General features: G+C 38.7%; 2 protein-coding genes and 1 long non-coding RNA gene across 16 annotated transcripts in view; 2 read left to right on the top strand and 1 right to left on the bottom strand.

Moving 5' to 3' along the window:
* Ppp1r9a (protein phosphatase 1 regulatory subunit 9A) overlaps positions 1-5,577 on the top strand; it is a 309,447-nt gene extending 303,870 nt beyond the window's left edge. For all 13 annotated transcript variants that reach the window (XM_048785949.1, XM_048785937.1, XM_048785948.1 and 10 more), the window contains one exon: positions 466-5,577. In XM_048785949.1, coding sequence (XP_048641906.1) covers positions 466-678 — 213 coding nt within the window. In that variant the 3' untranslated portion in view covers positions 679-5,577. The remainder of the gene's footprint in view (positions 1-465) is intronic.
* A 1,311-nt stretch (positions 5,578-6,888) lies between these two features.
* Pon1 (paraoxonase 1) overlaps positions 6,889-24,904 on the bottom strand; it is a 26,155-nt gene continuing 8,139 nt past the window's right edge. Inside the window, exons 3-9 of one of the 2 annotated variants that reach the window (XM_015488224.2) lie at positions 24,037-24,092; positions 23,487-23,655; positions 20,227-20,353; positions 16,777-16,977; positions 14,648-14,729; positions 10,759-10,887; positions 6,889-7,313 (exon numbers count right to left, since the gene is read on the bottom strand). In XM_015488224.2, coding sequence (XP_015343710.1) covers positions 7,155-7,313; positions 10,759-10,887; positions 14,648-14,729; positions 16,777-16,977; positions 20,227-20,353; positions 23,487-23,655; positions 24,037-24,092 — 923 coding nt within the window. In that variant the 3' untranslated portion in view covers positions 6,889-7,154. The remainder of the gene's footprint in view (positions 7,314-10,758; positions 10,888-14,647; positions 14,730-16,776; positions 16,978-20,226; positions 20,354-23,486; positions 23,656-24,036; positions 24,093-24,904) is intronic. The other variant, XM_015488225.2, reaches the window with a different exon arrangement.
* LOC125611358 overlaps positions 20,728-24,904 on the top strand; it is an 8,990-nt gene continuing 4,813 nt past the window's right edge. Inside the window, exons 1-2 of the long non-coding RNA XR_007341516.1 lie at positions 20,728-20,856; positions 24,102-24,109. This is a non-coding gene — a long non-coding RNA (uncharacterized LOC125611358). The remainder of the gene's footprint in view (positions 20,857-24,101; positions 24,110-24,904) is intronic.

The following is a 24,904-nucleotide window of genomic DNA, read 5'->3' as shown; positions in this document are numbered from 1 at the left end:
CAAAGACATTTTTGGTTTTCCTTGTAAATGACTACACTGGCAGAAAGGAAACCATTTCAGTTTTCTCTGTCCTTCTTGGAGCCCTCTGTGACAGCCGGTGCCCATGCTTACCCTTTGAAAATATTGATGAGTTTAGCAATACTTTTGCCTATAAATGTTTATAGCGCAAAGGTTGGAGAAGAAGGATTGTATCTTTTTTCATTTATTCACTCATTAAAAACCAGTTGGAAAGCATTTTCTTAATGAGCTTTAGGGTGTATTTTGCAAGGGACTTCATAAAATAAAAGAACAACAAAAAAAAGCACAAACCCCCAATGTACACAAACTTTGAATAAATAATATCAACTCTGACCTCTTCTATCCATGTTTCAATTATGAGTTTGAACATATTGTGGTGTTAACCTCATAATAAGCAGAGCAGGCATCAGTTTTCCCATTCAGTTTGTGCACGTGTTTCCTTTGCAGGCTCTTGGAATGGCATCATCACAGGATCGAGCTGTGGTTAAAAAAAAACTGAAGGAAATGAAGATGTCTCTAGAGAAGGCTCGGAAGGCCCAAGAGAAAATGGAAAAACAAAGAGAAAAGCTGAGGAGGAAGGAACAAGAGCAGATGCAGAGGAAGTCCAAAAAGTCGGAAAAAATGACATCAACCGCAACAGACGGCCCTGGTGAACAGTAGCACACCCTCCAGAGGGTGAGAATGCACAAGAGAAGGCTCACCTCTTCCTGCCCTGTTCTCCTCCAGAAAAAGAAACTGGTGATGGGGTAATGCTGCTGTAGACAGACTGAGGAACCGTGTGTTGAATGACTGCATTTTCTGCAATAATAGAATGCACTCCTAATTTTAACCCCTGAAAGAACCCCAAACCATCTTTGGTTTGTTAGCAAACCAGAGATCTCATTTGGGAGAGACAAGTAGTTGTGTTGCTCTCCTGTCCTACTTACCAACATCCTGTGTTGTGTTTGGGTGTGTTGTGTCACGTGGAAAACCAGCATGACCTGCCACGAGAACAGGACACCCCCCTGGTGTTCATGGAGCACTTGGAATTTTCAGTGTAGGATCCTGAAACTAGGCCCTTGCACGTATTTGTGTGGCAGAGAGCACCCTGCCAATGAGATCTGGGACTCATATTTGCTTCTAGGGCTGCAGAGTCCAGTCTGGTGTGTGGGAAGAGCTCCCCCTCGGTCCTGGGTCTGGGCAGAGAACAGCACCATTGTGGAAGCATGGGTGTTGTGCCACATAATTTTGTCCTAAGGGAAAGAGCAAGCACACAGTCCTGCTTGCTGGGCATCAGAAAAAGTGAAGAGAATCATAGTTATTCGTTAACTGTAGAAGAGAGTAAAAGCCTTAATAATGTGGATGTGGGTATACCTTGAGGTTTGAAGGTAACATTTATCCTCCAGATGTTGCTGAACAAAGAAGAAAAAGTCAAACTTTAATGTAGCCTTGGGATGTTGGGATATGTTGTTTACTTTGCTACCACTGTATGTTCAGTATTTCAGCAACACTGGCAAACACAACACAGTTCCTTTGTCCCCCACACACAACAAATTGAACAGGAAATTGATTTTTAAGGAAACCAACATTTTCAGGTTTCCTCTCCTGGGGAACATTCTGGCTGGTCTTCAGCCTGCCTATGACACAGTCAGGAACTTGTCACATATTTTCTACTCAGAATTTCCCAAGTGGGCTCAGTTAGTGTTTTAACAAACTCACTTTTAAGGAAAATAGAAATACCAGTTAGAGAAAATTTAGATTTGAGTAACATTCAACCAGAGAACCAATTTTTTTGAGCACACAGAACGTTCCTATAAAACAGAGCTGTCAGTTAGTTACATTTTAGAGATATTTTGAATGGTTTTTCTGAGCCATTCTCTACCATACTCCAGAGATTTCCACTTCACAGTTGAAGTTTGTTTAAGGCAGTACATAGGATACATTTTGGTAGTGGAAGAACTTATGCTTATTTTAAAGCCAGTATTAAGGACTTCAGTATTTCACCAAACTTAGTTGAGTGTAGGAGACTAGGGCAGAAAGAGGAGAAGATAAACTAATCGAGAAATTTCCAATGATGAGGTTTTTTTTGTTTTGTTTTGTTTTTTTGCTTTTTATGCTTATGTATCTTGTTCTCTTTGCTGCTTTGGCTCCAAAAATGAGGTCATCCACTTTCCAATGGACAAGTTTCAAAGTACGACTTGAGGCCAGATAAATTTTAGATAAGTATTTTACCTCTTTTGTGACACTGGGTCTTGCTCTGTCCTCAGCGTTGTCCATGCTGAAGTGTTGTACACGCAGAGCACGGGAGATGGCTCTTGAGTATTACAGTAACAGTCAGTGTAAGGGGACTCCTGCCGTATAGCCCCACCTAATATTGTTAACATTGTGAAATTTAATTTTTATTATTTTTAATATCCAAGTTCTGGAATTGTCTGAACTAGAAATGTATTATCTTATTCTTTTCTCAAGGTCTGATTCCTTTTCTGCCATAGTATGGTCTGGTCTGCTAAGCTTCAGTGATTTTGTCACCAGGTACAGATCATACATTCACTCCTCAGAAACACTGATATATAGTAGCTTTTACAGTTAGGAGAGGCACTGTTAGGTTTTTCTGTCTATCTTCATTTGGGATATGAAATGAAACTGCCATACTCAATACTTATTAATATCTAGAAATGTCTGGTGCTTCCTATTATTAACATCACAAGAAACCAGGAGCAACTATTAATGAACTACAAAATTCAGCAAATCTTTCCTCATACTTCTAGAAGATTAAATTAGTAAAAATCTGGTAATGCTTGTGCTTGCTATTGTAAATTTTTGCCATTTTCGCTTTCTTTGAAGAAAAAGTAATCTGGATCACACTGGAGGTTTCACTGTATTCAAGAGTGGTATGACTATTTTAAGTTATGTTTACACTTCAGTAATATTTGAAAATGAATGTATATATTGAAATGTCTATAAGTCTCTGTCTTTGCCCATAATTTATGATCTATTATATTGTATTTTCTTAAATGTCTTAGAAGTACTGTTCTTTATTATAACTTTATTTGCATACTTCAGTGTTTAGATCAAAGTCATACTGATAATGTTAATAATCAAATTCTTATTCCTCAAATCATTTAGTGTATATTATAACCGTTTTGATTTTTTAAGTTTAATTGTAGTAATTTAGGTCTAAATGCATTATTTTAATGTTACTACTTAAAACTGCTAAAATTGTAAAAGGGACTTGATTTGATTGCCCAACAATGAAATATAAACTGATTGATACAAGGGTATGAAAACAAAGTGAAGGACCTCAGATCTTGTGAGCATTTTGTTTTACTATTATTTTTTTGACTATAGTGCATGGTGACTAATTGAGGTTCTGGTGTCTTGCACAATCCTCCTTTAATGCTAGTACTTTTCAGTGTTCATACACTTTAATGCAAAATTGTTATTTCATGAACCTTAAAGACTTTTCAGTTTTTTTTTTTCCTTATCAGAAAATGAACAAAAAGGGATTATCTGGTTACCGTGTACTATATTTTAGTAAGGGACAGCTCAGTATGACTCTAACTATAGCCAAAAGTGTTTTGGGGTATGGGTGATGTTTTGGAGGGAGGGGGTATAAATAGTGAGGCTAAGCTGTAGGTAACACTATGGGAGCTGGATCAGGATTTCCACTAAAGAACTTTATAACAGATTACTGTGCTTAAGACCATTTCCCTTAAAGTAACTCACAGTTATGGAATACTTCTCTTGTTCTTCACCCCTTCAGCGCCCCCCCCCACACACACACACACAATGAATCAGAAGTGTCCTTCTGTATTCAGTTAGGCCAGAAACCTGTCCCCACCTGCCAACATCACACAGCCTCTTAACCACAGCAGTCAATAATTGCAGTATGATAGGTGCCAATGCCAAACTCAGCTTTCAGTGGGCACAGAGTGGGAACATCCACCTTGTGCGCATTTGTTGTTGGGAACAAGGTAGCAGGAGGAAAAGTGAGAACCAAATAGCCCTTCCCGCTGCCTGTGCCCCTATAGTCATTTAACCTGAAATCCCCAAATACCTCAGGTCCAACCTAGGAGACCTCCACAGGTCATTTGACCTGGCAACTCACCCCATGGCTTTCCCTGAGGACAAAGAATTCTCACTGAAGTTCTTTGTGTAATAGGATTAACATGTGCTTAAAGTTTACATTGTAAACAACAACAATAACAAAAAAGGTAAATTAAATGCACATTTTTGTAGATGTGCTAATTCATTTATAAGTGTGGAAGATTAGACTAAGCTTCAAGAGGATATTCAGTGTTTAACAATAATGTTCAAGAAAATTCTGGAGGAAGGAGTCCCAACAATTATAAGAGAAACATCTGCACTTTGAATGTGTCACAGCCCTCTCATTACATTGAGATATTTAAGAATTTTCAAATGCCACTTGTCATTAAAGGTACTCCCAACACAGCTGGAGTAGAGGGGCACTTCATTTTGGTGGACAGTGGTCACAGAGCTTTGTGGCACCTGCTTTAATGCAAAGGGTTCATTGTTCTCTGAAGAAAAAAGGAAGATGGAAATGAAAAGCTCAGCTTTCCATCTTTTTTAATTTGCCTCTTTAACCCTGTGCGCAGTTATAAAGCTAAGCCATTAAGGATAAAGTCCATCAGTAAAATGTCCATGTCTTCTACCAGAACTCTTCTCATGATGGTAGGACAGGGGAGGGTACATTCTCCAAAGAAAGTAGTGTTAGGGGAAATTTGAATGTGCTCAGTGATTCACTCCTGAAAACCAGCCTGGGTCTGCTAGCAGATTTTGTTTGCATTTGTCTTGAGTATTTAAAGTCTCAGGAAATTTAGTCTTGATCCAAAACACTGGGGAAAAATTAACACCAAACAACACATTTTCATAACTTGAAGAAGCAGCGTAGAATAGGCCTGAGAAGCTGGAGAGAAAAGAAAAAGCCTAAAGAATAAATTTTCCCCAAGAAGTGAAAACAAGATCTATTTATGGTAGACAGAGGGTCTGACAATAAACTGTGGGTTTATTGAGAGAATGATTTTAACTTGAGGGTTCACATATGTGAGCAGCATGAACCAAGCACCACTGTAACCTGTCTCCAGATCCTCAGAGTTAGGGAGGAACAAAACAGGATGCTTTCCAATCCTTGGCCCTACCCAACCCCAAAGCACTAGGGATTCAGCAGTGTTTATGAGGTAAGGAACAGAGAACAATAGACTACTCCACAACATGCATGCCACTGCATAGGTATTCAGAGCTACATCTGTGTGAATCTATCTTCCACCATACCCATATATATGCAGCAATTACAAGGCGTAAAAAATACTGTATGTGGAACTTGGTAATGCCAGTTAGGAGCTATAATCAGAGCCTTATTGCCACTTTTTGCTTGTCTATACATTGAATGGCTCATAGATTTAAGAGGGTTTTTATTTTAATGTAGGTATTCCTACTAAATGCACTTACCTTTCTCTGTATTTATATATTTTGATAAAATTGATTTATTAAATATTTAGTATTTTAGTAAGCTAAAATCTTCTCAAATGTTTGGTTAATGCTTTGGTGTGGAGACTGCACTTTTTTCTTTTTCTTTTTTTTTTTTTTTTTGGCAGAATCTTCTTATTCCATCAATAATTAAAAAGAACAGAATATGGTTATTTTATTGAAGATGCATGGAGGCTAGGTAAGACATTCTTTTTGAAGGAAATATGTGAGGTTTTTATTTATTTATTTCCTAAGCATCATTTGTTGACAAGCAGTACTTCCTGGGTTGTGAATAGACGGTATCACTGAGTAATTGAGCACTCATAAGGCACTTGGTGTTATGCTCCCTGAAATGGTGGCCAAAATAATGTGAATCCTGATTAAAGTTTTTTTGATCAAAACAAAAATATTTTTTTATTGAATCAGAGGATCAGTGGTCTCAAACTGTTGGCAGTTCTCAACTTATTGGCAAAACATTTTTCCCAAAATGCTGGACCAAAATCACAACACCAACAATAGGACAAGTGCCTTAAAAATACTTTAAGTGACTGCCTTAATGTCCAGAGAAAGAATCTGGCCTGAAAGTCCTATCTTCAAAACAGACAAACAAATGAGGTGTGTTAACCTTTTTATGTCAGCGTTCACAACAAAATGATAGTCACGTTTTATTCCTAGCCATGTCCTTGAACGATGACAAAAAGTGGTGGTTGATCTTTCCTGATTTTTGTTTGTTTACCTTTTCCTTTTTTTTTTCTTTCTCAATTTCCATAGCAAGTTACAATAGGGAAAAATAATAACAACAACAATAAAAAATAAAAATTAAAAAAAAAAAACCTCTTCCACCACTGAATAGCAGTATTGACTTTGGGACACTTAACATTACCTGAATCAATTACTACATTCTGTGCCCAGTCTTTGCAGTGAGCAAATTCCCTCCTTCTCCAGGGCAATGAAATCTAAAAGATACTATTGGTGCCAAGATAAAAGACACTCATAATTTTAAGGTGTGATACCACTCCCCCCAATTTTAAGATTTTCCTACGCGCCATTGCCACAGGAGAATTGAAGAATAAAAGGAGAACGCTACTAAAATTGGCCACTGTTTCAGGGGAAAGTCACATGAGCACGGAGTCAAAGAGGGGAAAACAGGGCAACTCTGACGGTGCAGGTTCCCCAGTGGCTTCACTGAGGAGGTGTGTGTGGTGGGGGTGGGGGTTGCCTTGCAGAGCACGTGCATGTTCTGGCATGTGACCTGCAGTCCCTGAGAACTGGAGTTGTGACACAGCTCATCCTGCTCTCTGGTTCTCTGAACATGAATTAGCGAAGCAGCAAGACACTTTCATGGAATCCATTTTAGGGAAAGTTCCTAATGAGTAACATACAGTAAGATTATTTAAGACCTGATAATTGTTATAATAAATTTAGCCATTTTAATAATTTAATTATTATTAAATTACTATTTAATAATAATTTTCCACTGGTAAATGAGATTTCCAAGTATTCCAAGACTAACTGGATTGTGTATTGTCAAAAGAGCCTCACTCTCCAGATTTGCTCTCAGCCTCATGATATGCAACTGACATCAATGGAGATCACTGCAGCCCCTTAGACTGTGGCAATTGGTGGAAATGATGGGCCTCCGCATTCTATGACTCTGGCAAGTCGTCCTGTTAGAGTTCACAGTAAAGCGCTTTGTGATACACGGTGCCGATCAGCAGTTTCCCCTTGTACACGGAGGCTACTGAGCAGCCTTGCAACACTGTGCCATTTTCTGCATAAACCAGTTTCACTTTGGGTTCTTCTGTTAAGATGTTCTGGATTCGAAGCACCTACCAAAGAAATAATGTGAGCTTAACATGTTTTAGAAATTACTTAAAACAACTCAAAGCACGGAGCCATTTCTCCATAAGAAACCATATTACCTCATAGAGTTACATATATGGTATTTTGTACCAAAATTACTCTATATTTATGATAACCTGTTTCCCCATTTGAAAACTGTCAGTTTTTGATCATGTGATCTTTAACAAGGGTAGTGAGCACACAGACCTACAGGGACTAGACAAGAAATGTGAAAGAGAAGCATAGCCTGAGTGTGAGGTGTTAGGGAAAAGTGGAGACCATTACTCAGCAACAGTGGAATGGTTACCATGCTGGAATTCAGGTATGTGTTTATATAGTTTTAGATGAGCTAGGAATTTGGATGCTTACCCTTAATTCCTGGCTTTTAAATATAGGCAAGGGGCAGAGGGTAATATGACACCCTCCCCACACCAAACCACCTTTCTGTACCACACTGAACCATTCTTCTGAACTTAAGGTCCAATCTCCAAATGTATAAGATTTTATAAGTTCAACTTCCTTCACTTAGTTAAGAATTTGCACCATCAGCACCACTGCGGCGTTGTATTAGACTCACATGAAATACAAACATTTGATCATTCTTGCTGGCTGACAAAAATAGCCATTTTATATGATTTGACCTAATATGGAAAGCATTACATTGAAGGGGGAGACCTGGGTCATGTCTTGGATCTTCTGCTTACCATTTGTTTCTCAACTATAGAAGGAGATGGGTGAGACTAGATTATTTCTAAATTCCCTTTCAACTAAGATAAAGTATGATTACTTGAAGAAAGGATGTCTACACACAGAACACCAAATATGGCTGTCCAGGTAGGCCAGTGCGTGAATATGAAAGGATCAATGGGGGCATTCAAAATGACTTCTTTAGAATAGCTGGCACCAAAGACAGATGTCTTAGGAAATTGCCATAGTGTTTAAAATACAGTGTTAACTTCAAGGAAATGGTGGTGTACCCTGGCTTAACTCAGCTTCTTGTTAATAAGACTAAATTGCTTTTCGGTTGGGAAGAACATTAGATAATGGATTGTTATTACCTTTTGCTATTCCTCACCAGATCCATCATTAGAAAGGAAACACTTTTTTCCAGGAAACAAACCACATCCATGGTATAGCAAATGCCCCGAGTTCACCAAATGAGCTAACAAGCAAGAACATATTAGAATCTAACATTCTGTTCAGTTCTAAACAGTGAACACACCCCGGCATACATTCCTTCAATTCTATGTAACACGCCACTCAGCAATCCTAATAGCTAAAAATGAGTAAAAGGCACAAAGGATTGACATTAACCATGATCAGAATTTCCTGTAAACCTAGAAAGAAAAGATAGGAAATTGGAAATCCACTTTTTTTAATGTTTATTTTTTAGTTTTACGTGGACACAATATCTTTATTTTATTTTTATGTGGTGCTGAGGATCGAACCCAGTGCCTCATGCACGCCAGGAGAGCGTGCTAGCACTTGAGCCACATCCCAAGCCCCGGAAGTCCACTTTTAATACTTTTTTTTGGTTGTCAATGATCTTTTGTTCTATTTATTTATTTATATGTGATGCCTAGGATCAAACCCAGAACCTCACTCATGCCAGGCAAGCGCTCTACCACTAAGCCACAACTCCAGCCCTGGAAATCCACTTTTGTGGGTTTTTTTGTTGTTGTTGTTTGTTTGTTTGTTTGTTTTTTAATCCAGGAGATACAGTCATTTTTCCTTCCTTTTTTGGTTGGGAGACAGACTTAAACCTAAGCTTTTAAAACACTGAGGTAGATAAATGTCAAAAAACAATATCATGTATTCAATATAAATAATAATGACACTTAGCATATACTGAAAACTCAAAATAGAAAACACCAGGTAGGTGATAGTCAAAGTCCAAATGCCTATGGTAAAGTGAGCTTCAGATTCTTATTATTTGCACTGCAGAATAGTCTGCTAAATAAAGATCATGGACCAAAAAAAAAAAAAAAATGGAATCTTTCAGTATTTATAACAAAAGTGGAAGAAGAGGACTTCTAAGCCAAAACAAATTCTAGCAAATGATTTATGTCCCCATCTTTAGGGAATATTCTGAGAGGATGGCTAATTGTGCTTTTAGGACTGGTCCACTACATTGACTTGTATGTATAGAGCCTTCCATATCCCTGGATTCCATATCTGCACAAATCCAATCAGCTTCATATGAAAAATATTGGAAAAAAATAATATGTCTGTACTAAACACATATAAACTTTTTTTCTGTCATTCTTTCCTAAATAACATAGCATAACTATTATATGGCATTTATATTGTATTAGCTATTATAAGTGATCTAGAGTGATTTAAACTACATGGGAGGATGTGTATAGGTTCCATGAAAATATTTTTCAGTTTTATATAAGAGATTGAGCCTCTGTGAATTTTGTAACCACAGGGTCCTGAAGCCAATCTGCCACAGAATTGAGAGAGACAGTTCTGACACCCAGGAAGGGGGAGCTGAAGAGGAAGGCAGGTAACAAAGAGTTAAACCATTGTAGTGTGGCACGATTATGTTTTTAAAACGATTGAGAATTTCCAAGCTGGAGAAACTCATTACTGAAATAAAGATATGGACTCATCCAATGCTGGGGTTCCTCAACCCAGCCCTAGAGGCCACACCCCACTCTGCTCTGACTTGTACCAAGGCCTACTTTGAAGGAGACTCCTGTGCTCTTAGCCTCAAAGCAGCAGCAGCAGTGGTCAGACTGAGAGGGAGCTGAGGTAATTATGCTCAGCCACCTCCCTATGGTGTTGCTGCTGATTGGCTACATCCCTCAACCACAAGCCGTTCCTCTCAAATGACCCTCTCCACACACCACACCACACCACCACTCCTTTTTATTTTTATTTTCTTGGCAGTGCTAGAGATCAAGCCCTCTACTACCAAGCTACATCACCAGTCCACTGCTCCTTTCATCTTTCTTTTTTTTAAATAATTTTTAGTTGTAGATGGACACAATATCTTTATTTTTAGTTATTTATTTATTTTAATGTGGTGCTGAGGATCGAACCCAGGGTCTCACATGTGCAAGGCACGCGCTCTACCACTGAGCCACAAGCCCAGCCCCACTGCTCCCTTCTTGTTCTTGATATTTTAGTCATTTCCTTCCCACTTGCTAGCCCTGAGGTTATCCCTGGTTAATGTCTCTACACTATGCCCACCTCTTTGTAAACAACACCTTTGTTAAACTCCCCTCAAAATAACCAGTTTAAATGTGCCATCTGTTTCCTATCTAGACCCTGAGGAAAACATGTCTGAAAGTCCTTTTTATTTCTAATCAGTTGGATCACCTATCCATGTCCCCTTTTTTATTGCACATAGAATTGAGAACTATGTTTGCTGCAAAACAGTAGCTGGAAATAAGGTCATTGATCTACTTCGCTTTTCAAACTAACCTCTGAGGCAGGAGGATTCTCTGGGTCGTAGAAGAAAATCTTCATGCCATTGGGATGGCAACCAACCCAAAGGTCCCCCGTCACGGGATCCACGGATATGTTATCCACAAGTGTGTCAAAGTCGAGGGACTTCCAAGTTTAAGAGCAAGGAAAGAACAAAAGATAGGGAGTGAGAAAAATTGAGAAGTGGTGCAGCAATATGCCAGGGAAAGGTATCCTCTCATACTTGGTCACTACATGGCTGCTTCTGGGGACACAATAATTCTATACCATTCTAATAGCACTCAAGGAATTCTTCTGATTCCTCTGGCCTTCTATCTATACTAGTATTTTGCTGGTTTCCAGGACAGATGGGGAAAGATTCAGAAAGCAAAAAAAAAAAAAAAAAAAAAAAAGACTGTTAAAAGTTAAATAAAATCATTTGTACTAACATCTGTGCCGAAATCTAAAACTTTTTTTTCAAGTTTTAAGTGCAGCATAAAGCAATTCCTTCTAAAATGGCATGTGCAAATGATATTTTTGTAAGAATTCATAAAACAACCAGAAAATGTAGATCCATTTCTGATGTGAACACGGATGAAATGTAGGGTCTTTCATGGCTAATCACAGGCTGTGATTAGCGAAGAAATGATCACCCAGGGTCTAATTTTTGCTTTGGAGTTGAGGAAAAGTTTGTTCTTCAGTTTCTTAATGTTATTCAGCTCCCTGTTCTTCTGCTGTTTATTCTCTAAATATAAGTTGCAAGCGTGTGATGACTGCCCAGATTGCTGTCGAGGCTTTGTACCAGTATCATAAATAATAGCAACGATTCTTAATTCCACCATTCATCATCTTGGCTGCCTTCTACCAGAAAGAAACCCCATCTATTTGTTTACCGCTAACTCTCATCAGAGAAACAATATCTACTGCGTACCTTAGTGCCCAGGGACCCCGTAAATAACTGGTCGTGACTCACTGCAAAGGCCAGAGCGTGGGTAGGCAGCTGCAGACCTGCAGACAGCCAACAAGGCCCTCTGCTTCCTACTGAAAATGAGAGCTGTCCCCACATGTCCTCAAAGGGATTAGAGGGCTCAGCAGAGCTTCATTCTCACTGCCACGCAGGGTTGGCACTCCCTACTTAGCCTGGAAACAGGCAAGATTAGCCAGAGGAGATGGCTGGGCAAGCACCCCCTGGTCAAGATCAGCTCCAGACTTCCTCTTCCACCCTCCCTGCATCTGTCCCAATGTCAGCACTCTGCCCTGACACATTAGATTGTTTAAGAAAGGAAAACGTGAGTCTCAGCGATCCATTATTGTCTTTGGATGGGGTACAGCCAATTGGCAAATTCCATGGTGCTTGAAAGCCAGGTGAAATGAGAGTTGGAGGTGAAAGTTGAGAAAGGACCCAGGAGCCTGGGGTCCCACCCATTCCACACAAGGACTGAGCTCCTACCACATGCTCTGTGAGGAGCTCAGCACCTGGAGAGTACCCAGCAGTACCAAAGAAGAGCTGCTGGTCCAGCGGGAAGCTCGTCCTGGGTCTGTAAATAAGCTGTTGCTTTGCAAACATGTAATACCTAGCCATCCCAACTCATCAGAGTGGGCATGTGTATCACACCTCAGAGTCTCATAAAGACAAGTGGAGAAGATTTTCCTCTCCTTAAAACAAATTATTCTCTGTGGGAAAAACCGTATTCTCTGTTAATAAATATCTCAATTTTTAGAAAATTGAAGTTCATTGAGGTAAGACTAATTCATTGAGTCTTATAATATTTTTTGGGAGGAAAGGGAGAATTATTTTTATTGTTATATATATACATCATTATATCTATCTATATATATATCATTATATCTATCTATATCTATCTATCTATATATATATATATATCATAAAATTTGCTATCTTGACTTATATGTGTACAACTCCATGACATACGTATGTTTACAATGTCATGAAACCATCAGCACCATCCATCTTTAGAACTTTAAGCATCCCAAACAGAAACTCTGTAACCATTAAACAATAACTCTCCATTTGTCTTCCCCCCCTCCCCCGAGCCCCTGGTAACCACCATTCCACTTTCTGTTTCTATGAATTTGCCTGTTCTAGGTACTTCAGATCATTGGAATCACAATATCACTCCTTTAATGTCTAGCTTATTTCACTTAATGTCTTCACAGTTCATTCAGTTCACAGTGTAGCATGTGTCAGAAAATCATTCTTTTTGGTGGTGAAGCAGGTACCAGGGATGGAACTCAGGAGCACTTGACCACTGAGCCACATCCCCAGCCTTATTTTATACTTTTTATTTAGAGACAGGGTCTCACTGAATTGCTTATTAGCACCTTGCTTTTGTTGAGGCTGGCTTTGAACTTGAGATCCTGCTGCCTCAGCCTCCTGAGCCGCCAGGATTACCAAATCATTTCTTTTTGAAGCCAAATAATCTTCCATTGTGTGGGTATAACACATGTTGGAAGGACATAAGCATAAACATGCCCCATCATAAGCTTTATAATTGGCCTCAGCTACTTTATCAAATTATGTGGCATTCTGAGATGTTAATGAATATGATCATTCAAGAGAAAGATCAGCATTATGTTTGCGGGGTTGGCCTCTGCTGGGTTGGTTGCTCTGAAGTGAAACAGGCATGGTCTGTTGCCCAAAGTGGGATCCCAATCTGAAAACAAGGCTTGCCTTCAACCTGGCCTGGGCAGGAGCAGGACCCAACATTCTGTGTGGAATGTGTCTTGGATTGGGTTCTGCTACAAAATTCTTTAACTTTCAGCTTACAGAAGTACCTACTGTTAAACCACAGTCTGTTTTTATTCCCTCAGCCAGTATAAGTGTGCAAAGTTCCATTTTACTTCAGCTAATACTGAACTAGTCCGGCCAGTGATTTTTAATGTCAAACACGATGTTACTTTGAAGTCGTTTCAAGGTAATTTTCTCGGAGTGAGGCCTGTCATGACAGCGCTTGAAAGTGTTGATGGGCACAGTTCTAAGACTGGCGGTGACAGTGCTTCACTCTGCGTGGGCAGCAGGACAGCAGTGCCAGGTGGTTTTTCAGGGCTAGAGCTGCTGTCAGAATGGTCCACCTTGCTCATAGTTTTTCTTTCCTCTCCTTTGTGTTTTTTACCCCTTTTGACCCAAACCTTCAATCTGGACCAGAATTGATGGGGGCAGAGGGTGAACCCCTCACCCAGCCCTATCATATTAATTGAACAGGTATTTGTTGAATGTCTACTGAGTGTTGAAAATTTTTGTATAGAAAGAAAAATAAAATCGGTCCTGGTGGAACCTACATTCTTGAGTGTGGGGCAGGGGGTGGGCAGATAATAAAGAAGACATGCCAAATGTACACTATGTTGGTAATAAATGCTGAAAGCAACGATAAGCAGTAGAAGAGTTAGGAAATAAGTGGGGGTAGGTCCCAGGTAGACTATCTGATGAGGAAGGGTCTTGCTGAGATGACATTTCAGTAAAAACTGGACAGAAATGACAGAGGCAGCCATGGAGATATGTTCCCAAGCAGAAGGAACAGCGTCCTGTCCTGAGGCTATTTCTTGGCTTTTCCATCAACAGAGAGGATAAAAGAAAAGGGGAGAGAAAAAGAGAAAGAAAGGAGGAAAAGGGAGAGAGAAGGGACCTGTGAACGCAATCCAAACTTAAATTCACTACAACAGAAAGAATCAAAGTCTCCCAGGTGAGGTGCGGCCTGCTGTTCCCGCTCTGCAATTGAGTCAAAGTGAACAACAGACACAAAATGATGCAGACGGCTCTTAATAACGAAGTGAAAAATGGGTTCTCACCCACTTCAATTAGACAATTCTTTTTTCCTCACTTTTAATTTCACAAATCAATTAGAATCTAATTATCACTTTGCAAACTTATAGTGTTAATACATCTTACCTTCAACAGAGTTAAAGTCCAATTAGCGTGCTTTTCATACACATGAATCTTATGAGCCAGCAACTCGGATATGTAGACATACCTTCAAAGAAGCAAGAACTGCATCAAAGTGCTTGAGTTAATGTAATTCAGAAGGTTACAGGGAGTTGTAATAACTCTTCCTGGGGAAGAACTTTGCCTAGAGACTGGAAAACGGCACACATCTCAAAGCACTAAATTCTGAAAGAGCTCAATGAGTTCACAGCACACAAAGGGGTTTCATCTCTGAGAAGTTAATCCTAAAAGTGGAAACCTACTAATCCCTGATCAGCCCTAACACGAGCTCTTAATTTCTGGGAGCAACAGATAACTTTCAATGTAGAGGTGAGTCCCAGGTTCTGTATTTTTAAACTTTATTTTATTTTTTTTTTAGTTTGAATAACCATATGTATATTTTCACATATATATTCCTACATATGTTTATATAAATTCATATGTCTATGAGTATACCCCCACAGCAACCAAATTCCTGCTCAGAAATTTTCATTTATATTCAGTTGCATAATCATAAACTATAACTAAAACAAATTGGAAACATCTATCTCAAAAGAAAAATAGCTATACACAAAGTTATATCCATTTAAATACTTTCATGTATATTTTTACATATATTCATATTTATATTTCTATATATGGATGAAAATGTTCAATTCCTAAACTAACCCTATTTTTCTACATTAGTACTATGCCTACCAATACACCGCAGAGAAACTAGGTTCTGCATTTTAGAGGACAGAGAGTTGTCCCTCCAGGAAGCTGCAGAAAAGCCCCTCAGCAGCAGTCCCTTGTTTTAGGCCAGAGAAAATATGAGAGAAGTCAGGATGCTTGGCCTGGAGAGAGAAAAGTCTTCCACACCCTTTGTCCTGAGCCTGTCCCAACCCTGCGGGCTTAGTGTTTTTCAGAATGAAACACCACATACCCAAAAGACTGCTGGTTAGCGAAGCACAGTGCACCCCAAAAACAAGAAGAGATATGATGGCATGATTGTCTTTCATTGTTAAAGCCAGGGGATAATATGAATAATTGAAAGCGTCCGTGCTTCTTCTTCTAAGAGAACACTCTGAAATCCTTGATGATACAAGATGAGGAAGGGTGTAGATGGCTGGATGTATCTTATATATTTATAAAATATATTGGATGTGTGTGTGTGTGTGTGTACACACACGGGTTAAGATATTTTACTTTTTTCCTAATTTCATGTATATATATCCATACTGTGGATGACCACAGTGTGGCCCCTAGACCTATGCTTCTCTGTGCATCACTGCAAGGTTGCCATGAGATAATATTATAATATTATAGGTAATATTATAAATAATATTATTATATATTATAATATTTTCATTGCAAGGTTGCCATGAGATAAGCAAGCTGCTGAGTTAAGAAAACTCTTTCCTTTCATTGAAGACTCTCTTATTGAAGAAAGCAGTACTTAATTTACATTTTGATGTTCCTCATCTTGTCACAGAGCATATATATATATATATATATATATATATATATATATATATGTGTGTGTGTGTGTGTGTGTGTGTGTGTGTGTGTGTGTTCCTATGTATTGTTAATTTTGTTATATACTCAAAAATATTCCTTCAGGCTGGGCAAAGTGGCTCATACTTGTAATCCCAGCAGCTTGGAAGGCCGAGGCAGGAGAATTGTGAGTTCAAAGCCAGCCTCAGCAAAAGCAAGGTGCTAAGCAACTCAGTGAGACCCTGTCTCTAAATAAAATACAAAATAGGGCTGGGGATGTGGCTCAGTGGTCGAGTGCCCTTGAGTTTGATCCTAGTACACACACATACCCCAAAAAATCGTCCTTCAAAATAAAGCTGTTTGGGTAATATTAAATGTTTATTATGGTTTCCTCTCTTGAAATGTACTTTTTCCCCCTTAAATAAAACATAGTACATCTTCACAAAATGTAAATGTTTGATCTGATAAATTTTACTCTCAAAGGATTAAGATATTTTACTTTTTTTTCTAACTTCATCTTCCTAAGACAATATGTATCAAGTCACTTCAAAATGACTACATGCTAAAGACATCTACTGAGAACCCAGATAAATCCATTACGATGTAAAGAGTGCACATACTTGCCATCAGGTGAAATGTTGATTCCATTAGCAAAGTCAAATCCTTCTGCCGCCACTCGAACTTCATTGGGACTGTAGTAAACCACATATGACCAGGCTAAACCCAAGTACATCTCCCAGGATCGTAAGTATGGGTCAATAAAATAGTGATCATTTGTGGCATAAAAATGCTCAGGTCCCACAGCGACGATATCATTCAAACTGCAATTCAAACACATAATATATACAGGTGAAGGTGCTGTACAGTGCAGGCTTGGGAGCTGGCATTCATTCATGTCTATTCCTAAATCAAGATATGGGAAGAGCTTTCACTCTAGCTATAATGGCACAGAATCAATGTGAAAGCAGTCCTACTTCTCCCATCCTCAAAGATAAGAAATTGTGGGCTGGGGTTGTGGCTCAGTGGTAGAGCACTTGCCTAGCATGTGTGAGGCTCTGGGTTCAATCCTCAGCACCACATAAAAATAAATAAATAAAACAAAAGTATGTGTCCATCTACAACTAAAAACTGTTTTTTTAAAGATAATAAATTGTTTTATGAACTCTTAAAAGGTCATTATAGCACTGTAACATAAAAATCCTATGAGCTATATCTTAAAAGAGGAGGCATGGTGTGGGTATAAATTCAGTGATCATTTAAATTTGTCCATAGCATAATTGTCAGAGCAAGATGGAACTGGCTCCAATCAGTCCTTAGATTAAGGCAATGAAAAACAAACAAACAATAACCCCCCCCCCAAAAAAAAAACAAACAAAAAAAACACTGAACTGGCAACACATTTTAGTTAAATCTTTGCTGCCTTAGCTTTGCAATCTAGGGAAAATCAATCCTTCACGTGTCAGGGCCTCAGTTTCCTTATCTGTGAAACGAGGATGATACACTGGTTTATCTTCCAGCCTTAAAGTTTTATGATTCTCAATGGAATAAGATGTCCACGAACAAGAAAGTTCAGAAATAGGATGCTTGCCTATTTTCTTTCCTATTAGGATTCTCTCTCTGTTTCTGAAAATGTAAGATATATGAGTCTATTTTTCTGCTTTAATAGGTACAATAGCAAACACATAAGTGAGTCATTCTTTGCTGATTGAGGTGATGGAAGTTCCCCGGGGCCATGATCTGAGAGAAAATTATCCTTGCTCTATTGCAGGGTGCGTAATGGCCAGTGTATCAGCTCTTACGCAGCGCTGGGCTCTGGGGCCAATGAGACAAGCATGCAGAGCCTCAGTTTTCTCATCTGTTAAGAGAGGTTAAGTGATTTTCCCAAAGTCATACAGTTCATTAGTAGAAGACCAAGGGTCAAAATCTTAATTTGTGGAGTTGCAGTGGGAATTACAATGAGACAATGCCTGTTGTGTGCGTTGCCAGGAGCCTAACACCCAATAAATCCTCAATCAGTGGGAGTCACTATTACTACATGAAAAAGGGTCTAGGGGTTTAGGATTAGTACAGGCTCCAGACATAAATCTGCAAGCTGGTTCTACTTTCTCTTTTTAAAAAAAAATAAATTTCTGAAATTAGTATGCTTTCCTACCGTTTGCCTGCTTTTCATAAAGAGCAACAGAATGGAATGGTTTAGAGCAAGAGCTTTGAAATCTGATAAACTCTGCTTGAGTCCTGACCCTGCTTGCTATCGTCACAACAGGGCACCAGAGTGTGTCAATAAACTTTGAGCCACTTCTCTGAATGTCAGTTTTCTCTCTGTACCTTGAAAGGCTAGGGTAAGAGTGAAATAAAATGAGTATAAAGGCCTTGTCACCATGCCTGGCATATGGTAAGTGACCAACAATAATAATAGTTGTGACATTACTAATAATAGCAGGCTGAAGTAATTGGAATAGTAATAGCATAAACAACCATCAACCACAGAGCAAAAGTACATGTGGCTAAATTCTATTTAATTGTGGCACTAGAGTTACTTTTAGTCAGGTTCTATGCTGCCGAAGACCAATATCTTTGCAACTTGACCAGAAAAAAAAAAAAAAGAAAAGAAAGAAAAAACTCCTTATCTGGAAAAATGGACAAACATGAGGTTTCCAAGATTAAATGTTGAAACAAATCAAATAATTTTTCACTATTTCATAGACGTTCAGGAAAGTACTTTAGAACTCACACTGTCAGGACCATAATCTCAGCTCCACTGTTGATTAATGGTGTCTTTGGAGGCATCTTAACAAATCCTCTAGCCTCAAAGTTTTTAAATCCACAACGGGAATGATAATAGCACTCAATTACAGAGAGTTTCATAAAAAGTCACTAAAAAATCAGTTCAAATTGGTTAGCGCGGGAACTGATTTAGAGCTGAAGTTTATTAAGTTGTGATTGCTATTATTGTCATTCAGCTTTGCCATCCTACTTATTTTCCTTATGTTAGATCTTGCCATACTTTACATTCTTCAAATACCCAATGATCTCATTTCTTTACAAATTATCTTCTCTGAATGAACTCTTCCACCCCAAATCTGTTCTCTGAACTTTGAACTCATCTAAGGGTTACAGAAGAAGCCCCTGGCCTTCCTTTCTACTTGGCTGCTAACTAATTGGTCAATCTTCATGCAGTAACTCAATTTCTCTTAAGTCTCAATTTTCTCATCCTCAAAACCATCAGATAAGAAAGGAGAGGAAGAGGCACTGGTTTCTTATGTGCCAATCCCTTTCCTAGTTGCCTGCAAAGAGTACCACTCTAGGTTTACAAATACTGAGGAGGTTGAATGCTCTACTTCAATTATGCAGGAATTTGGGGATTCTAAAAAATTGTAATAATTAGGAAGTAATCATTGTTTTGGAAGGTAGTGTGAGATTGTTGTGCTAAACCCATATTAGCCTCAAAAAACAAATATTCATAAGGCAAGTGAGGAAGTTGACTTTGGATTGGGTTGACCAGGATTGAGAATCCGTGGGTGTTTCTCTTTCTCCTGGTGTTATATTGTGGAGGAGTCTAGTACAGTGCTGAGTGTCCCCATAGATCTGCTACTGCAGGAGTTGGGCCCAACCAAACAGCAGTTGAGCCAACAAAGGCAGGATTTAGATGCACTGGATTTGGGGTCTTCTCTTAGATATGCATTTTGAATTTGTAGAAACTAAGACCATATTTTTTAAAAAATAAAAACAAATAAATAAGCTCAAGATGTGGAATTTGTCTATAAAGCCTCTTTGGGTTTGGAATACTGAGTCTGGGCTTGGAGAGGGGCAGAATTTTTTCTTTGTAAAAGCTTAGATGGAGATCTTAAAACCAGGAGCCAGGAGCCAGCATCCAACCAGCCTGAGAAACGAGCTAATAAAAGAATGGGCTTCTCTGAGGGGCAAGAGTTGTTAGAATATTCTGCAGAAAAACACTCTTTGTGGTTAGGGGAAGGGAGAGTTGAATATGCCCTGGTCACAAAGAAAAAGTAAACGTGGATGAACCATTCACTGCTGCTAAAGGAGAAGACAAAGATGAGCTATCTCAGCACCTAGGCAGAAGTTTGTGCCTAATGGTTTTCAGATGCAAAAGTGATTTTTCTTCTTCTTGAAATTTAAACACCTCCACCGTGGACTTGAAATCTGGATGGTTCACCACCAGCAGGTACACAGCATTATCTGAGAGAAGATTAAAAACAAAAATTGAAACATTAACTGAGCTTTCAGCTGTCAGCTCTGTCTCCAAAAAGCAATTTCAACCCACCTCCAACTAGTACTTAGGATGTCAGGCAGATGGAATATTTTCATCTCTTGGTAGAGAGAACATTCGTGATTGCTCCAAAGAAAAGTGGCTAAAGGAGGAACAAGTGACAGTCTCTAAAAACTCCAAACTCTATTAGAGGGGGAGAAAAACTCTCAATTTAAGAATGAGCATCACTGACACTAAAACTCCAAAGAGCGTAATAAGCTTTCTAGTCCAAATGGCCTCTGCAAAATACAAAGTTGACATAGAAGGGATAGAGATGTGGAAACTGTCTAGGAGAAGGTGGGCCCAGGTATAGTTTATACCGTGAAAGAAGAACATCACAGAGGTGGTAGGAAATGGAAGCAACTTCTGTGCCTCTGTGGGACTATGGGACATGAAGGACACTGGTCTAAAAGGTCAAAGAGGTGTGATCAGAGTCGGCAAGTGATGTGAGATTCTGATCTCTACCTTATGAAGCAGTAGTAAGTCTTTGGAAACCTCTGACATGATCAAATTGGTTGAACTGTAGAGATCTGAACAGAGAAGCCAGCTAAAATGATGTTGATTAACTATTCAGCCAATAAGTGTTTATATTCAATGCTAAATGTTTATGTGAAATGCTATAAAGGAAAAACGAAGCAGGATAAAGAGATGGGGTTATGAGACGTGTTCTTCTTAGGAGTCAGGGATGTTGTTTCTGATGAAGTGATGTTAGAGCAAAGACCTAAATGACATAAAAGAGCAAAACACGAGGATGTCTGGGGAAAGTGTGTTCCAGGCTGAGGGAAGAGTATGTGCAAAGACCCTGAGGTAGGAGCTTCTTTGACACATTAACTTAATAGAGAAGCTATGATTGGAACAGAGAGAAAGAAAGAGAGAGTAGCAAAGCTGAAGCCATAGAGGTAGAAAGGCAGGATAAGCCTTGTCAGAGATTAGGTGAGGATTCAAGGCTTATTCCTTGGAGGCTTGGAGTCAAGGAATAGCATGATCTAAGACTACAGCAGTAATTCAGGATTGTAGAGAAGAGGGGCTGGACTAGGAGGTTGAAACTGAGAGAGAAGAAAGGAAAGCACATAAGACCCTGGTGAGAGCTAGTGAATGAGCTGGTCAGAAATCAAATACAAAGAAGGATGAAAACCCGGATTCTTATTTCTTGCATCAGATTTTACTTCTAGAAATTCATCCCAAGGAAAGAGTCACAGAAGATCCATGTATAAGAATATTTCTTTTGCTGGGTGCTGTGGCGTATGCCTGTAATTCCAGCAGCTTGGGAGGGTGAGGCAGGAGGATCACAAGCTCAAAGTCAGCCTCAGCAAGTTAGTGAGGCCAGGCAATTAGCAAGACCTTGTCACAAAAAAAAAAAAAAAAAAAAAAAAAAAAAAAAAAAAAAAAAAGAAAAAAAAAAAAAGAAAAGAAAAGAAAGAAAAGGGGGGTGGCTATGGATATGACTCAGGAGTTGAGCATTCCTGAGTTCAATTCCCAATACCAAAAACCCCACAAAGTTTCTTTCATCACTGTTTGTAATGAGCATAAACATGGAAATGAGCTAAATAGCAAATGGACTATATTACTGTTCTTCCACCCAGCTGGATCTTGAGTGGCCATAGTGAACTAGCTCTAAATGCACTGGCACAAAAAGGAATCATGATGCAGTGTTTAGTGCAAAAGCAATTTATAGGAGAATCTGTGTAACATCACCCCCATTTTATTCTAAAAAGCATACCCATATCAAACATTATATTTCTTTGCACCTGAAAATTTTTTTTAAAAAAATTTAATAGTGGTGAATGGGTGGAGAGACCATAGAAAGACCATGAATATACATATTTATTTTTCAACACTTTGAATTTCAAGTGACTTCAAGAAAGGAACCCAAACAAGTATGTATTACTACCTTCAGTGATGGAATTGAAAACCTGATAAGAAAATAGCAATAATAACCCATATTTGTAGATATTCTCCTAGAATGGCCCTGGTCTAAAGTTTTTGAAATAGAGAAAGTAAAGAGGCAAGAAAAAAATGAAATTGAACCTCTGGGGGCGACTGCCCAAAGAACCAGCAACGAGTGGCAAAACCAGGAGCAAGAGAAGAAAACCCTGGTAGGGACAGAGCCAAGACAGGTGAGTGGCAAATCAGGGAGGGACAATTCTCTTGAAGGAGAAAGCGGTCAACAGTGAAAAGTGAGGTGGAGGAAGGAAGGAGGGAGGGAGGAAAAGGATGTTTGTTAATAAGGACCTCACTGATGGATTTCAAGGCAGCCATTTTAGCCACCCACAGTGGGGACAATCAGGAAGCAGCGCTGAATGAGGGGCTATCTGATGAGGAAATGGAGGCAGTGAGTACAGATGTTGTCATCACCTGGACATTTTTTATCACCTGGACAACTTTTAACAAGTATTCCTTCCCAGACCTCCCTCAGACCAATGAACTCAGAATTTCTTGGGCCAGGGCCAGGGCACCTTGACTTTTTTTTTTTTAACTCCCCAGGTGTTTCTGGGTGCAGCTGAGGTTAAAGATTATTATAGAGGTCAAGGATATGGCAGCACAGTACACAGGAAGGAAAAATGGGATAAAGTCACAAGGGAGGGGAGAACATGCTGTGCTGAGGAACAGCCTGAACAGAGTCAGCAGGGGCAGAGGGCACTGAGGGTGGCAGGGCTGAGGGAAAGCTGGCCCTGGTGACCTTCTGTCCCTGGATCTACATGTCACAGATGACTGACCTCAGACAAAAATCTATTCCTGTAAATAACCTGGGCCTTTCAAAGTGTTTAAAATAAAAAAAAAACTATAATGATTAAGGCTGAATGTTATAATAGTTATAGATAATGTAAATGTTGGTGTTTTTTTAAAATTAGGAGCTTTGCAAATCTTAAATATTTTAGCATTTTCAAGCATGTGTCTTTCATATATTTAATTAACATAGAGAAATGGTTCAAAAGCCCAAATATAAGAACTTTATTCATAATTAAGCTTTGGTTGAATGAGAAGAAATATTCATTTGCTGGCATGGGTTTTTTTTTTTTTTTTTTTTGCTTTTGATTTTCAGTCAACAGTAAGCATTGTTACCTTCATCTGTGAATGTGCTAATCCCATGAGGGTTAAATGAAGACAAATCTGATTTACTTCCTGTAATTTTCAACTCCAACACTGCTGGATCTTCTTCATTCAGGTCCATCAAAAGTATTTTCCCAGGTTTATCGGGCTCAAAACTCTTTATGCCAGGATATTTTAATCCCTTAAAAGCATGGTGGAGAAAAAGCAGGCACATTACTAACATCAAATACTGACAAGAGGTGGTGGGAGGCATATGGATTCACACTCTCTGCTCTGGGCCATAGGGCCACACAGGAAGCCTCTTAACTGCCTGGTGCAATAGGTCCACAGAAGACTCTGGAAGCCACGTGTTGCACCAGCTCACCCCACACAAAACCTCTCATCACCTGTAGCAAATGCATATATGACCATGACATCGGGGTGGGAGATGTCATCTGGGAAAGCCAGATGACTCCATTTTACTTGAAAGTGGACATTGGTACATAGAAGGCCTAAGTGAAAGACTTAAGTGACCAGTCCTAGAAATTGTTCTAGAACACAATAATTGAAAGAAAACACTCACGGAGCTGATGAAAGCCAGCCCATTAGGCAGTATCTCTATGTCTTCAGAGCCCGCTTCTGCAGAAGAGAGTACAGTTTGCTCATATTATTGCAGAAAATTGAAGATACATTTCTTCAACACTTTTGATTCAAAAATGAGGATATATATTAGATTTTCTTTGATAGGTTCAGAATAATTCGTCCTTTCATTCAAATTGGTGAATTGATGCAATTGTATGGAAATTTATAAAATGTTAATATTTGTAACAGGTGTAATTAAAATTTACTTGATGTATTTATTTCAAATGATGTCCTAGAACTTTGTCTTCAGAATCTGAAACCTCTTAAGTAAAGCTCATGAACATTCACAAAATGTTCAAAAGATGTGATTATTTGAAAAAAGCCTGTGGTCTTTTTAAAAGATGCAAGCTATAAATATATATTGATACTTTATAGCTCCTTATTAATAGCTCCAATATCAATTAAACAGTTTGAGAACCATATTAGAAATATATTATCATATAAATACATTTTATTAGAAATATAAAAAATATTTTTACTATATCATTGTTATTAAGTATATTTTAATAATGTAAGAAATATTTTAATATATTACTATAAATATATTATATTAGAAATACAAGTAAATTCCAAGTGCTTGATTAAATTTTAAATGGGGATACATTTTATTTTTTTATTTTTTTTTAAATTTTTTATTGTTGGTTGTTCAAAACATTACAAATTTCTTGACATATCATATTTCACACTTTGATTCAAGTGGGTTATGAACTCCCACCTTCACCCCATACACAGATTGCAGAATCACATCAGTTACACATCCATTGATTTACATATTGCCATACTAGTGTCTGTTGTGCTCCGCTGCCTTT

The sequence above is a fragment of the Marmota marmota genome, unplaced genomic scaffold, assembly GCF_001458135.2.
Source record: "Marmota marmota marmota unplaced genomic scaffold, marMar, whole genome shotgun sequence".
NCBI lineage: Eukaryota > Metazoa > Chordata > Mammalia > Rodentia > Sciuridae > Marmota > Marmota marmota.
This window is presented reverse-complemented; position numbering and strand designations above follow the sequence as displayed.